We start from the raw sequence: 16,940 nt of genomic DNA, 5'->3' as shown, positions 1-16,940 counted from the left end.
ACGAGGGCGGGGGCTGCTGACTCCATCAGCTTTTTCCGACCTGTGAAGTCGTACCAGTTCGATCTGGTACGAGTTCACGGGTCAGAAGTTACGAGTGGCCGTTATAGTGACTTTCACAGGTAAAACAGGTCGGAAAAACACGAGTGGGTTGCCTGGAACGCTACAAAGTCGTAAGTTGTGACTTGAAGCTGTAATTTACGGTTTCAAAAGCCTGCCTGGAACGCAGCATTAGCCAAAACGACCGGACCACTTACTTCTGCTTTAATCGAGCTATGCTCAAAATTCGATTTTGGCGTCAAGTCGTCAAGACTTCTGTCCTTGTCTCAATGTACATGCAACTGAGAAAATTGAATAACTGACGGGGTCCATCGCCCCCTCATGCGGCGTCACTCGTTGCTTCAGCGGGTTAATACGCCTCCTGTCCTGTTGACTTTTCTGTCACCTCGTAAAAAACTGAATATAAACAACTTAGTCAGCTTAATAATAAATTCTCAACTGCAGTTCCCGACCAGACGCGCCAGTCTGGGCCGGATTCACGCTGAGAATAGGATACGGGCTTCCTTTTTTCCTCTCTCTCTCTCTACTTGCTGGTCACGCTGTGTGAAATGCATTGAATCGGCGCTGATGTTGGGTTTGGTTTTCATTCGTTTTTATATGTTTTTTCTTGGCATTTTAAGTTTAAAATGGTCAAACGGTGTGCATGGGGTACATGCAACTCCGCTGGGCGACGGGGTGTTTTTTTTTTAACCTTTTCCTAAGCCACATCTCAACCAAGAGAAGTGTCTGCTCTGGATAAAGTTATGCAGTAGACCACAACACCAACTAAACGTGGATAAACTTAACAAGGATGTCTACATCTGTTCTAAGTTAAGTCAACAACGTATTTGAGGCAACATATTGTCAGAGATGTTTAGATGTTAGCCAGTATCACAACTAAGCAGGCTAGCAGCTTCTGTTAGCGACTAGCTAGCTTCTGTTAGCGACAGGCTAACTTCTGTTAGCCTGTCGCTATTGGCGTTTCGCGGCAACCAACAGCCATAGCAGAAAAAGTTAAGTTAAGTTTTGGTGACTTCGAGGTGATATTTAAAGGGGAACTAAACCCCTCAGTTTTGGATGACGTGCTCTAAGCTTGAAATTCAAAAAATCAAAATACAATTTGTTTTCAGCAGAAAAAAGTGGTTTAGGGGTTTAGTTCCTCTTTAATCTTTCCGTCTCCAAAAATCATCAATTGCCTCCTGTGAAATGTGACAGCTGCCATAGCAACTGTCACCGAATGTTGACTGTTTGTCCGAGTGAGTGGAGGGGCGGGGCTTAGCCATAGGTCAATTTCTCATGTCGGGGCTTCAATACAAGAGGGACATTACAGACGAGCAGCATGGAGGTATTTGGATGTTTTTTGGTGTGTCTTTTTGGACGAAGAAAAGTGAGCACCATTCACAACCATTATTTGGACAAATACTGCTGCGTGGAGCCCCGCTGTAACTCAGAGAAGCCACGAAGGACTCTGAAACTTCTCCCAGCCTTTAGTCGACATGAGGGTGACTAGATACTGAGTGAAATTTGAATTTTGGGTGAACTATCCCTTTAAACGTTGACACTGACACTGGTTCCTTTTGCTGTGATCAACTCCTCCTGGTGAATATTTAATTATGTAACAAAAAATGATGTGCAGTCGCTTTGTCTGTTTCTGTCTGTACAGTTTTCGTATGTTTGTTTATATTTTCAGACATATTAAAGAAGAATGAACTGAGGTTTAAAGTTTCTCTGTTGTGTTTTTTCAGGGTTTATACAGGAATCTTGAAGTTAATTCTGATACCTTTTTAAGACTTTTTCAAGACCTTCTCAATATTTTTCAATACCTCACCACCACTTCAAGCTGTAACCATTTACATCAGTGACACTTTTAACTTAACAGTTCTAGTTTGTGATAAAGACTATAGACCACTATGATACAACAGAATTCAAAATAGGCTAGGATAATAAATAAAAGGCTAAGTTTATAATAAAAAAAAAACAAACAAAAAAACAATCTTCTTTTCTTTTTTATGTACCGGTTCATCTTTGTTTTTTAATAAAATTAATAAATTCACACACTTTCACAATGTTTTTTAGGACTCAAACTCTTGGACAGCTAATTCAGAATAAATACCTTCAAAATGTAAGACTTTATAAAGTTGTGAAAAGACTTTTTAAGGGTCTTAATTTTCCCAAAATTGATTTATCACCTTTTAATACTTTTCAAGACCCCGCGGATACCCTGTTTTTTGAACTCGCTGACGTCAACAAGACAAAAAATAAAGACAGACACAGTTTCACGGCATAATTCATTCATTCATTCATGTTCAGTTTAAACATCATCATCATCATCTGGATTATCGTCGTCTCAGTAACTGAAACGTGACACCTTCGGAAAAAACACTGAATGAATCAGATTAAAGAGAATAAACAGTGTTTTCCTGTTTCTTCTGAAGTCAAACAGGAAATAGTTTGACCTGCTGTTCTCATCTCATCTGCTGCCGTCGGTCGTGTAACAGTTTGTGAAGCTGAGATTTTTCCCGCCATGCGTACCGTACGTACACCTGATGATGAGGGGACGATGTGATTGGCTGCTTCGTCTATAAAAACAGCAACAACCGGTTTTTAACCCGTTCACCTGATTTCAGTCAATTCATATCAAACATGCAGTTCAGTCCGTCGCAACCGACCCTTTGGGATCACGTTCCCTTCACAATAAAAGCCTTGCAGACGTCTTTACCTACAGAGAGGCTTTTATTTTGAAGGCAGTGTGAGGTTTGTACTGTACTTTGTAACACTGATTGATTAAACTGTTGATCTCTGTCAGTCTGTTGATTGATATGGTAACAGGAAACAAACGAAAACAAAAAGTCTCAAACACGGCATCAGTCAATTAAAAACAAAAAACAAACTGTAAACGACAAAAACATAAACACAAAGTTTTAGTGTTATTAAACTGGAGTTTAAATAAGAGTTAAACCGGGATTGAACCGGGCTTTAACTGGAGTTTACGCGGACTTAAAAGTGCTGGTCGAGTCTAACACGGATTAAATGGAGAAGGTTAGACTGGTTCTACAGTAGCGTTTAAAGTAGAGTTATACAGGAGTCAAACCAGTATTGAAGCTAAATGACAAAGTAGTCTTAAAGTAGAGTTAAACTTGTTTTTAAAGTAGTGTTAAACTGGAGTTGAACTGGTTTTAAACTAAAACTGCAGGTAAAAGCATTTTAAACTGGAGTCAAACCAGTATTGAAGTTAGATGCTGAAGTGGTCTCAAAGTGGAGTTAAAGTGGTTTCAAAGTAAAGTTAAACTGGAGTTAAACTGGACGTAAACCAGTATTGATCAAACTGGGTTTTTTTTTCGTCACTGGGATTAATCCAACAAACAGAAACATCATTTCCTTCAAATGTTTCAGACACTAGAATAATACGACGTCGTCTCATTAAGTCCCAACACAGCAGGAACAGAGCATCCAGTGGTTCTTCCAAAGTCCAGTTCTAAGGTGATACCGAAGTCCAGGTGAGTCCAGAGTCCTTTGGGGGGGTGAGGACAGACTGTGAGACATGTCTGGACTAGAGGAGGAGGAGGAGGAGGAGGAGGAGGAGGAGGAGGAAGATGATCACACCGATCAGAGGGTAGAGACTCCAGTAGAGTCCAGTAGACACACAGGTAAGATGATTTCGGTGCCGACAGGAGGAAAAGGAGGAGGAAGAGGAGGAGGAGGAGGAGGAGGAGGAAGAGGAGGCGTCGATCAGAGGATGAAGAAGAGGAGGAGGACGACGAAGAGGATGGCGAGCAGCACACCGATCGCACACCACTGACGCCGATCTGTAACGACACACAGCGTTAACAAACTCTAACAACTCTAAACTATAAACACAGTTAACTAGAGCCACTGCTAACTACAGCCAACTATAAATAACTACTAACTGTAACTATAACTCTCTATAAAAACCTAGAACTATAACTGTTATTACTACGATTAATTATAACTAACTAAACCATGACAACTAAAATAAATTCTAACTACAGCTGATAATAACCAGGTCTAACTACTTATAACTAAAAATGACTATACTTGGCCTCAACTAGTTAAAACTAATTACTACTAACTTTAACTCCAATAAACTATAATTAACAATACCTACAACTGACTGGAATTACTAAACAATTACAACTAGAACTGACTACAACTACAACAGACTGTAATAACTAACTATAAAAACTATAGAACTATAACTTGTATTACTACAATTAATTATAACTAAACTATAAAACATGACAACTAATCTAAATTGTAACTACAGCTGACAATAACCAACTTTAACTACAAATAACTACAAACGACCATATTTAGCCTCAACTAGCTATAACTAATTACTACTCCAATAAACTATAACTAACTATACCTACAACTGACTGGAATTACTATACATTATAACTATAACTGACTGGAAATACAACAGACTGTTAGTTAATATCTGGAGTTGCACATTCAGTTTGACAAGAATTATAAACCATTACTATCTATAACAATAATAAAAATGAACTCTAACCACTAACAATCATCTGTAATGAAAGAGCAACTAGATAGGTCCAGGTGTTGAACAGGTAACTGTGGTAAAACTCTACGGACATCACTGTTTCTCATTGGTTTTTAGTACAAACACTGTTGCCGGGCAGATTACCACTGGTCATGTGGGAAACTTTGGCCAGTTTCTTCATGACGTTGTCCAGTCTGGAGTGGGTGTTGTCCATCTCATGGCTGAAGTCGTCCAGCATCCTGGAGGAACATCAAACCACTCGAGTTAACACAGGTCGACTTTTACATATTTTCTTAAATTTATCTTTTTAAGATACTTGCAGATGTAACAATACTCAAGTGTTTTATGTCTAAATATTAGAACCTCCGCTCTAAGTACACTGAGGCCAGTTTGTCCTAGAACACTGTAGAAAGGAATAATTTAGGCCAATGCTGGAAATTTGAGGTCTGCTTTTTGAAAAATTTCAAATCCCTTGTGAAAACACACCTTCAGTCTTGAGAACGAACTGTTTTTTGGTGCTTGAAATAGGATATGAATACAGTAATAGATAAGTGTAGAAAACAAGTCTAAAATGAAATTTTGTAAAATTGCTTTTTGAGCATAAATGTTGTCATTTATTTCTGCCATTCCATTTTCTCCAAATGTCTCAAATGTGAGATAAAGAAGCTGAATATTGACTTCACATTACATATAAAGCTTGTAGCGTGCGTGCATGTCTCAAACTCAAATGAGCTGGGGGCCACTGCTGGCACCGTCATCTCAGTGGGGGGCCACTTCAGTGTTCGAGACGAGTATAAAAAAAAATCACAAATATTTCTGAAAACGGGGTTTATTTTCAAATATTGTATGATAATTAGGGCTGTCAAACGACATTTTTTTTTAACCGCGATTAATCTCAAAATTTTTAATTTAATTAATCGCATCTATTTATTTTTTGCTTGAAATACCAGCAATGTGAATGGAAAGCATAAGAAACATCCAGCTGCAGAAATATCCGGGGGACGGAAGCGTCGCGGTAACCGTATAACTCACACAGACAGACACACACAGACAGACACACACACATATACCTGTCTGTGTGGTCACGACTGGAGAGAAGCAGCTTCTTTGTTTCCCCAAACTACGGAGCGGCCCGAGGTTAGCGCATTAATCTCGCATTAAAAAAAATTAGTGCCGTTAAAAGCATTTTGCATTAACGCGTTAACTTTGACAGCCTTTTTACGTCAAGACACGGGCCGGATGTAGGGGGGGCGTGGGCCGGATGTGGCCCCTGGGCCGGGAGTTTGAGACCCTTGGTTTAAATGACTTGAATGAACCCCGGTACCTTTCTGATCATGTGGCCCCCCACGTAACGGCTGTGGCCCTAAACAACCGCATAGAGTGTTTATGCCAGCGGCCGGCCCTGAGAACCAGAACCAGGACCAGGACCAGGTTGAACCCCCCTAACCCCCTCAAAACTGGTTGAAGACGTGTTTGGCTCTCATTGAGTTCTTACACGGCCTGTTCGTCCAGCTCCATGCCGATCCTCTCCGACATGTTCTTCAACACTCCAATGGTTCCAGACACGAGCTCCAGCTGCTCATCCTGCTGGTCCGCCATCAGCTGAAACAAACATCTGGACGTTACAAGACTGGATTTTCTTTAATTTACCACAAAATATTATCACATCTGTGTAACTGTACCTGCTGCTGAACCTGCTGCTCCTCTATGAACTGAGAGTTGGCGGTCTGCAGCTGGCTGTCCAGGCGGGTGTATTTGTCCGGACCAGGCTGCCAGACTGGACCCTGAGCACCACGATCACCAAGCAGAGCCTGGACAGAGATATTCAATCAAGAGATATCTATTGTCCACAATGGACCTCCAAGAACCTACCATACCATCATCCTGACCTCCAAGGATCTACCATACCCTCATTGTGACCTTCAGTGACCAACCATACCCTCATCCTGACCTCCAGGAACCTACCATACCTTGACCCTGACCCCAAGGAACCAACCATACCCTCATTGTGACCTCCAGGGATCTGCCATACCCTCACTGTGACCTCCAGTGACCAACCATACCATCATCCTGACCTCCAGGAACCTGCCATACCCTCATCCTGACCTCCAGTGACCAACCATGCCATCATCCTGACCTCCAGGGATCTGCCATACCCTCATCCTGACCTCCAGGGATCTACCATACCCTTATCCTGACCTCCAAGGATCTACCAAACCCTCATTGTGACCTCCAGTGACCAACCATACCCTCATCCTGACCCCAAGGAACCAACCATACCCTCCCTGTGACCTCCAGGGATCTGCCATACCCTCATCCTGACCTCCAAGAACCTACCATATCTTCATCTAGACCTCCAGGACTGTACTATACCTTAACCCTGACCTCTAGGAACTTACCATACCCTCACTGTGACTTCCAGGAACCTACCATACTCTCATCCCAACCTCCAGGAACCTACCATACCATAACCCAAGGACATTAAAGTTTATTTTGATTGATTTGATTGATTTGAACCCTAACCTCCAGGGAGGTTCAATGTTCAACATCTGTCATACTCTCACTATGACCTCCAGGGATCTGCCATACCCTCATCCCAACCTCCAAGGAACCTACCATACCTTAACCCTGACCTCTAGGAACTTACCATACCCTCATCCTGACTTCCAGGGATCTACATACCTTCATCCTGATCTCCATGTCTCTTCCATACCCTCACTGTGACTTCCAGGAACCTACCATACTGACTGTTATCTCCAGGAATCTGCCATACCTTCAACCTGACCTGCAGAGATCTACATACCTTCACCCTGATCTCCAGGAACCCACCATTCCCTCACTGTGACCTCCATGTGTCTGTATCCCAGTGGTTTTGTCATTCTCTGAAGAGATCTCAAGGATTCAAAAAGTTTTTCAATGTGTCCATCATCCTCGGATATCAAGATCTTCTCTGGGATTTTCAGAAAGTCTCTGTGGTTCTCAGAACAAGGAACTTCAGGTGTTTTTAAGGAGGTCTCAAAAATAAATGAGCAGTTACCTGTTTGTTCTTTCTCTCAGTGGAGGCACCAGCTGGACTCGACATCAGTTCTTTCATTTCCTTGAAGAGAAAACAGTCGGCAGCCAGTCAGATCAGACCAGACCCAGTTTCACCTGAGCTGGTGAGCTATGAACTGAAACTTTACCTTGACTGTCTGTCTGGTGCTGGTGATGAAGGCTTTCCTCTTCGACAACTCGGCAGCATCTAGGTTGAACTTCTTCGGGTTCGATTCAACGATGCGTTCGCTGACCGTTAAGGCAATAAATTCATCTCTAAACATTCACACTTCAAATCACCACCAGACGTCTTCTCGGCTGACCAGCTGATCCGATTTATGTGTTGAAAGGATATTAATGGTCTCATCGAGGTCCTCCAGGTCCCACTCAATGGACCGCAGGCTGTTCCTCAGCTCATTGGTCGTCCAGTCCATTTCCTCCTTGGAGGCCCCGCCCCCTTCCTGCAGCAGCTCGCACCATCTGTGATGGAGGCTCTGTGCTGCATTGACTGCCTTCTGCACCTCCCTGTTAACAAAATAAAAAGCTGTTGTTATCATTGTTGTTAAATTACCACTATAGTTTACTTTAGTTTAATTTAGTTTAGTTTTCAAAGGGGGAGGATCTGCATTGCGCTTTCTCTTATGAGCCAGTCGAATATTACAGAATTTGATTAGGTTGTCAAAACTCAAAAGTTTATATTTAGAGAGTATGTTTTAGTGATGGTGACGGTGCAGTTTCTTGGCCTGTCCATAGAGTTAGTGATGGCAGTCCGACACTGAAGCTTCGATACGTGCTTCAAACCAGTAACATCGAACCACTGTTTCAAAGCTTGTTTCGGTGCGGAAAAAAATCACGTGACATATGACGTCCGAAGCAGTAACTGCTTCACTGCCTGAATGAATCACCTGACTAGACCAAAGCTGGTTCACTGACTGACTGGTCTCGATTCTGAAAGCGTGTACCCTCATCCGTTTCAAACGCACACAAGCATCATCTGTTTCTTGCTGTTTCTTGCAATCTTTCTTGCGAGAATTGTGGAGAAATTGTGTACAAAAAACAAACACGCTTCATTTGCCCATCACTACATAGAGTGATCCTACAGTGTTTAATACGGTTTTGTTTGCCTGTGGTCTTTGCAGCATCCGTTGTCAACGTGTTTCTGATGTGACGGAAATTGGCAATGTTAGATTTTAAGATATGACACATGTTTTTAATGTTTTTTAAAGGTCAGAATGGAGTCTAGGATGACCCCTAGATATTTGAACTCATCAACGTTGTTTTAAACCTACATAAACGTTGGGATAGTCTAATTCATATTTGAAGAACATGGTTACAGTCTTCCCCATATTTAATGTTAGACAAGATGAATACAGCCATTGTGGTTTCTACAACAGACAAGTTGTAGATGAAACCAGAGGTTCTAATAGTAATAAATCACACATACGTTTTTAAAACATACAAAAATATTCTATAACCCACACCACACAAAGCAGAACACCAACATTGATATTTATTTATCCGACATTTTTCCATCTCATGTAAGATGAATGGACAATAAAGTTTTTCTGAGTTCTGAGGTTCCCACGTCAGCTTTTTAAAATTTATTTATTTGCTTTTATTCTGTTTCAAATGTGTAAAAAAACGTATTTCATTGTCGAGCTGATCACTCTCTGTTTCTCTTTCATACTCAGTATGAAAACAATGATGTAACTACTAAAGACAATGACGTAATGGAGAAGGAATAGTTATAGCCTAAACATAAATATATCATAAATGTGTCTTCTGTGTTGTGTTGTGCATGATTTTTGGATTGACCTGAGAAATCATTTTTCTAACTTTCTTAGTGTCTCATACCTGTTCACCAAAAAAGATGTTCTTTTCTGTATTTTTCTCATAACAACAAGTCTGTTGAATTCATTACTAATTACTTAATTCTTTCCTGTAAATTCTTTATACACAAACACAGATTTCTCAAAACTAAACCGAAGTTTAAGGTGTTTCTACTTGAATTCAACTTTCATCTTAAGTCTCTCAGAATTATAAATGACAAAAAAAAAGATCTATTTCTGCAGTATTACGACAGCCTGATGAATGTCTAATCTTAATGTTATTTCTAATGACTTTATGGATTTTTGTTAAATCAATGATTATAGTCTTTGTGTATGTACCCTTTTTCTTTTTTCTTTTTTTTTTGTTTGTTTCTCTCCTCTTCTAATTGATATTGTTTTGTTTTTTTTATTATCGTCTCGCCTGATTATTACCTTGTTTCATATCTATTTTTTGTCTAAAAACATTATTGTACTCTACTTGCTTGTCAAGTAGAGTACAGTAGCAGCGGAAGCAAGGAATAAAACTATTATCACATTGCCAAGAACATTATTATTAGTGTGGAAGATCTTCCCTAGATTTTATATAGAGCTTGTGTTTTATAATTGTTGCAATATTACAGAATGTTCCTAACATTTTTGAAAACACTTCATTTTCACCCTCAAAGGCCTCCTACAACAACATCTGAGTGGTTTAAAAAGTTTTCTTTTCTTTTCTTCCTTTCTTCTCTAGGTTTTACTATATTTGGGTTTGACGAAGTTAAATATATAATTACAAGATGGGGACAGAGAAGTGGGATATGTTTTGGGTTTTATATGCATTGCTATTTATATATCAAATGACTTATTTTTACAGTCTATGGTTGCACTAACACAAACTCTTTTAATTCAACTACTCTGATCTCCATTGATAAGTTACTCATCATTAGACTTTACTCTGAACAGTGTAACTCCTGTTTACAGACCAGCTCTGTGCTAACATGCTAAGTTAATTAACCTGCTATAAAGTTTTCTTTTCTTTTCTTCCTTTCTTCTCTAGGTTTTACTATATTTGGGTTTGACGAAGTTAAATATATAATTACAAGATGGGGACAGAGAAGTGGGATATGTTTTGGGTTTTATATGCATTGCTATTTAGGCTATATATCAAATATATCAAATGACGTGTTGCACTTATTTTTACAGTCTATGGTTGCACTAACACAAACTCTTTTAATTCAACTACTCTGATCTCCATTGATAAGTTACTCATCATTAGACTCTAAACAGTGTAACTCCTGTTTACAGACAAGCTCTGTGCTAACATGCGAATTAACCTGACAAGATTACCATCAAACATCAAAAATAGCACATCAGAGATGAGAGAAAGCTACTTGTTACTGAGCTGTTCGCATCCTGGGTAAGAGATCATGCAAACTCCTGTCAATCATGTCAAATCTGGGATGTACCATTGTTTTTCTAGGGTTTTTTGGTTAGGGTAACACGGTTGACATAAAATCAGGGGACTCCGATAAATTGGTAAATATTTAAAAGAATTAATATATATTATTACCAAAAACACTGTTTTACAATAAGATCATACTTAAAACAATATGTAAATGTGAACATTTTAACATTTTGCCAACATTTTACATATTAAAAGTCCTGTTGATGTACAACAACAACAGTGAGGGACAGGCCAAAAACCTCACCCTCATCAGCATAAAAGTCATTTTAATTATTTAAAATTATATTTAATTGACTTGAATTTGATGTTATAGTAAGGAGAGAAGACATGGTAATGTTATTTTTTTTTACATATTAATTTGTTGTTATCATAATTTTATGACTGATTACTTCTTGGGAACGCAAAAGTTACCAATTTCATGGAATGACCCATATATCAAATGATGTGTTGCACTAACACAAACTCTTTTAATTCAACTACTGTGATCTCCATTGATAAGTTACTCATCATTAGACTTTGCTCTGAACAGTGTAACTCCTGTTTACAGACCAGCTCTGTGCTAACATGCTAAGTTAATTAACCTGCTATAAAGTTTTCTTTTCTTTTCTTCCTTTCTTCTCTAGGTTTGACTATATTTGGGTTTGACGAAGTTAAATATATAATTACAAGATGGGGACGGAGAAGTGGGATATGTTTTGGGTTTTATATGCATTGCTATTTATATATCAAATATATCAAATGACGTGTTGCACTAACACAAACTCTTTTAATTCAACTACTCTGATCTCCATTGATAAGTTACTCATCATAGACTCTAAACAGTGTAACTCCTGTTTACAGACAAGCTCTGTGCTAACATGCGAATTAACCTGACAAGATTACCATCAAACATCAAAAATAGCACATCAGAGATGAGAGAAAACTACTTGTTACTGAGCTGTTCGCATCCTGGGTAAGAGATCATGCAAACTCCTGTCAATCATGTCAAATCTGGGATGTACCATTGTTTTTCTAGGGTTTTTTGGTTAGGGTAACACGGTTGACATAAAATCAGGGGACACCGATAAATTGGTAAATATTTATAATAATTAATATATATTATTACCAAAAACACTGTTTTACAATAAGATCATACTTAAAACAATATGTAAATATGAACATTTTAACATTTTGCCAACATTTTACATATTAAAAGTCCTGTTGATGTACAACAACAACAGTGAGGGACAGGCCAAAAACCTCACCCTCATCAGCATAAAAGTAATTTTAATTATTTAAAATTATATTTAATTGACTTGAATTTGATGTTATAGTAAGGAGAGAAGACATGGTAATGTTTTTTTTGTTTGTTTTTTTACATATTAATTTGTTGTTATCATAATTTTATGACTGATTACTTCTTGGGGACGCAAAAGTTACCAATTTCATGGAATGACCCATATATCAAATGACGTGTTGCACTAACACAAACTCTTTTAATTCAACTACTGTGATCTCCATTGATAAGTTACTCATCATTAGACTTTACTCTGAACAGTGTAACTCCTGTTTACAGACCAGCTCTGTGCTAACATGCTAAGTTAATTAACCTGCTATAAAGTTTTCTTTTCTTTTCTTCCTTTCTTCTCTAGGTTGGGTTTGACGAAGTTAAATATATAATTACAAGACGGGGACAGAGAAGTGGGATATGTTTTGGGTTTTATATGCATTGCTATTTAGCCTATATATCAACTATATCAAATGACGTGTTGCACTAACACAAACTCTTTTAATTCAACTACTGTGAACTCCATTGATAAGTTACTCATCATTAGACTTTACTCTGAACAGTGTAACTCCTGTTTACAGATGCTAACATGCTAATTAACCTGCTATAAATACACCACACACAGACAGACAGACTAGGGAACAAACAGCTTCCTAACGTTAACGTGGCTGTTAGCTTGTTAGCTCCCCGCTGGTCCGTCTACAGCAGCCCCGGTGTTGTGTGTCTGTGTGCGGATGTATCGATCATGGATCAGCGCTGTAGCCGTTAGCAGCTGTTAGCCTGGTTAGCAGCTGTTAGCCTGGTTAGCAGCTGTTAGCCTGGTTAGCAGCTGTTAGCCTGGTTAGCTCGACGCTCTGACCCTTTGACGACGAAGAACGGGTCCTCCATCGACATGATGATGATTCTGGTTCTGGTTCTGGCTCTTGGATGGTCTGGTTCAGTCCCCCCGGAGCTCCATAGCTTCACACTCTCGGGTCCTGGGTCCGTTTGGACAGATTTAGATCTTTTGGTGACTTTATATTTTAGTGATTTCCGACTTTATCTTCATCGCCGCTTTGTTTACATGCAGCTCCGACTTCCGCAGCGGAAACCACCGGTGACGTCACACGCACGTGGTCCTGACGTCACGGACTAGTGAAGAGAAGAGCAACAAAACAGAAAATATGAAAAGCTGAAATGTTGTTGTTGTTGTTGTTGTTACAACTTGAAATAAAGCTTTGGAAGAAAAAAAAACCCAAAAAAACAAAACAGAAGATATGTTTTTTGTCCATGAGAAAAAGGACATCACCTTTATTATAAACTTATTCATTTTGTATGGAAAATTTCACATACATAAATGTAAACACTCCAAAACTTCACCCAACTTCAGAGGTTTCTTGCATGAGTTCAAAGAGTAGGCTACATGAAATCTCTTACACTAATTGACACTAAACAAAGCATCACATCCATAGATATTTATGAGAGATTTTTCAAAGAATAAAGAAGTAGAATAAAGCTTACACATTATATTTCCCTTTTTTTCCTTTTTGTTTCTTCCGTCATATTATGTTAAATTTATATATTATATTTTCCATGATTTTATGTTTTCTAACACTGCTTAAAATAACCTGATTTTATTTAACCTCTTGCCACTCCTATAAATTCTGTAATATTCGCCTATCCAAGGCGTACCCAAAGTAAATTGAATGCTGTTCTTGAACTGTTTGGAGAATATGGATGGGCTTGGTCTCTTTTGAAAGGTATCACTCTGAAGTTTTTCCCCAAACTGAAATAATCACTATAAGTGCTACTATCATTGAGTAATCTAAGTGGGAGCACACTGAATTAGAATGTTTTTATTCTCGCCTGAATTTTTTTGTTGCAATCAGATGCCTGAAGATGAGTGTAGCTGATAATTTTAGCTGGAAAACACAATGGGACCACAGCATGAAGCCTTACCTGGCCCCAGTTCAAATTTGATAACAATCCTGCTAAAAATGAGTATTTTACACATGTTTTTCTAAGTGTATATCTAGGCGTTTTCCTAAAGTTGCCATTGAGAAACAATACATGCGCCAAAGTGCAGCTTTTGCAAAGTTACGCATGAAGATGGTAGTGCTGCCTTTTCCCAGGGACAGTGAATGCAGCACATCGTTCGTTTCGTAATCTCATTGGCTATTCAATGCTACAGTTTCCATCGGGATCGATTCCTATTGGCTGAAGCCATTCAGCGCTGTCGGAGGGGATGTTCCTCATACAGACACAGCCACTCATTCGCTATTGCAGGCGGCAGCCGGGGACAGGGAGCTTGTGATTGGTCGAGTGAGCTGTCAATCGAAAGGTCAGAGGGCAGCGCCATTTTGTAAAGTGAAATAAACATTGTTTTCATGTAAACGCCGGTGTTGTGCCAGAAAAGGACTGCCTGCCAGAAAACGACCCAGCGGGACCCGCACTTTGCTTGTAGGCCTAAAAAAAAAAATGTTGGCATATCCCTTTAAATCTTGGTTTGAATTCTATAAAAGTGGGTCGCGACTTAATGACCATGGGAAAATGTGGGTCCCAGAGTGAGACTAGTTGAGAACCCCTGGCCTACAGTACGTGAAGATTGCGGTTTGCATACAGGGGGCATTTTATGGGTTAAAAAGCATGTGTAATGTTACTAAATATTAGTAGCAGCCTAGTAGTAGTATTAATATTATGTTTTTATTTTTACAAGGATACTCTACCTGTTTAGCAGCAGCAGCAGAAGCAACAACAACAACAACAACAACAACAACAACAACAACAACAACAACAACAAAAGCATACCGCCAAAATGAATTTCCTGATGGTTTATTGAAAGACAAGGTGTAACCTACGACGGAATGACTCCTCAATGCAACGTGGCCTACTCATGCAGATCAGCTGTGGAGCAGCGGCTGCAGCAGGTGGGCGTTTCCGTCGGAGGCGGTCTTTCGCTGTGGAGAGACAAGTACCACCCATGGATGTGTTGGTACCACCCCGATAGGCGTTCCCGCTGGGGGTCAGTCGTTTTCTGGCAGGCAGTCCTTTTCTGGCACAACACCGGATTTATGAGGAGAAATAAACGGATTTACTGGATATACAATGCGTAATTTCATAAGATGCAGCAGCGGGATGAGGTTATCTACCGGTACAACCGTGTGTTTTGGACTAAATACTTTACTGGATTGGATTTACTGGACTTTTCTGAATGTAACGACACCAAGTTTGTGGGGAAACCCTGTGATCCTGAGCCTGCCCTGACACAAATCGTGAGTTATATCGGCTTTTTACGAACTTTGTTAGCATGTTTATAGTCTGATTCGAGTGTTGCTGTGATGATTATATTTAGGAATGGTCGGCATATCTTTAATCACAAGAGTTTTAGCTTTCCAACGATATGTGGCATGACTATTTCAAGTGACTGGTGACATCCTCTATGACACCTCCCTGTTTAAAACCCCCCCGGAGGCCCGCCGGCGGGCCGTCGGAATGGCAACGGGTTAAATGTATTTATTATTTATGTTTATTGATAGACACAGACGGCAAGCAAGGAAACGTCACTTCCGGTTAGGGCTGTGGGGGAAAACAAACCGTTTTCCCCATACACACTCATGCAAAAAGGCAGCATTTTAAACCTTTGTCAAACGCTTGTTCGCCGTCCTGTCTTAGTTTTAATCACATGTATGTGCTGACAAAGAGCTATATATTAGAAAACTCATCACGATCTGGGTCGATTGCTGTCCGTACATCTTAAAATATAAAGTTTTCACAGCCATAGCCTACACCGAGTCAGCAGGGTCGGCAACCTTCACTTCCGGTCAGAGCGTTACACGTTTGGAGAAGATGAGCGAAGTTCCGATATAAAAGTTCAGGTTGTGGTTTTTTGAATTTATTTGCGGTGCAAAATAATACACAATAACTCAGGCAGTGTCTACGAGTGTCTAGAGCCGGCCGGCGGCGACTAAGAGAGCGTCAGAGCCGTGGGGGAAGACAAATATGACTGACTGTGAAATACCTAATATTTTTAAATGTACGGACAACAATCGACCCAGATCGTGATGAGTTTCTAAAAATATAGCTCTCTGTCAGCATATACATGTGATTAAAACTAAGACAGGACGGCGAAAAAGCCTTTGACAAAGGTTTAAAATGCCGCGTTTTTGCATGAGTGTGTATGGGGGACACGGTTTGTTTTCCCCCACGGCCCTAACCGGAAGTGACGTTTCCTTGCTTGCCGTCTGTGTCTATACATATTGGAGCACCTATCTGATGTTTCATGATTGATTGTATGCACAACCTTGTTCTCTGTACATCCGTTTGTATGTACAATATTTTCAATAAAACTCATTGAAAAAAAAACAAAAAAAAAACAGAAGATATTCATTTGTTTTGGCTCTGCAAAAACTATGGAGTGATATTTGTAATTTCGTTGCTATCAATGTTGATGGTGATTTTATTTTGTTTTGGAGGAATGTTCTGTTTGGGCTCCCTGACCTGAAAAAAAAACAAGGAAAAAGCCAACATAACTTTTATTATCAACCTTATTATTTTAATGGCAAAATTTCATATTCACAAATGTAAGTTCATTAAAAAAAAACCTTCCTTTACTGCCTTTAACGGTGAGCTCAAGCAATACATAACCTCCATCACATTTTCAAACAACCAGAAAGCGATTAAGACTATCAATATATGTGAAAACTTGAAAATTTTGTTGTAAACTTATAAATTCCCCCTGGCGTATAATATAAATGTGCTTTATTAATTGCATTTTACCATGAAAAACTGTTTTTGTATTGTGATACAAAGTTTTGAATAAAAAAAAGAAAA

General features: G+C 39.4%; 1 protein-coding gene across 1 annotated transcript; it reads right to left on the bottom strand.

Annotated features, from left to right (window-relative positions):
* Positions 1-2,348: 2,348 nt before the first annotated feature.
* stx6 (syntaxin 6) lies at positions 2,349-13,251 on the bottom strand. Its single transcript, XM_085775222.1, has 8 exons — positions 12,991-13,251; positions 7,947-8,116; positions 7,741-7,835; positions 7,596-7,655; positions 6,241-6,369; positions 6,054-6,160; positions 4,703-4,797; positions 2,349-3,842 (listed from the first exon to the last, which is right to left on the bottom strand). Exons 1-8 carry the CDS (start codon positions 13,023-13,025, stop codon positions 3,766-3,768), a joined length of 768 nt encoding a protein of 255 aa, XP_085631348.1. The 5' UTR covers positions 13,026-13,251; the 3' UTR covers positions 2,349-3,765.
* Positions 13,252-16,940: the final 3,689 nt, after the last annotated feature.

This window comes from Trachurus japonicus, chromosome 4, assembly GCF_045865225.1.
Source record: "Trachurus japonicus isolate A0001 chromosome 4, Traja_1.0".
NCBI classification, from domain to species: Eukaryota; Metazoa; Chordata; class Actinopteri; order Carangiformes; family Carangidae; genus Trachurus; species Trachurus japonicus.
Note: the sequence above shows the minus strand (reverse complement) of the source record. Positions and strands in the feature narration are given on the sequence as shown.

Coding starts and splice junctions, on each gene's coding strand:
- stx6 (XM_085775222.1), bottom strand. CDS start 13,025: ATGTCGATGGAGGACCCGTTCTTCGTCGTCAAAGG. Junction 7,656..7,740: donor GCACCAGACAGACAGTCAAG/GTAAAGTTTCAG, acceptor TTTCTCTTCAAG/GAAATGAAAGAACTGATGTC. Junction 6,370..7,595: donor CTGAGAGAAAGAACAAACAG/GTAACTGCTCAT, acceptor ATCTCTGTCCAG/GCTCTGCTTGGTGATCGTGG.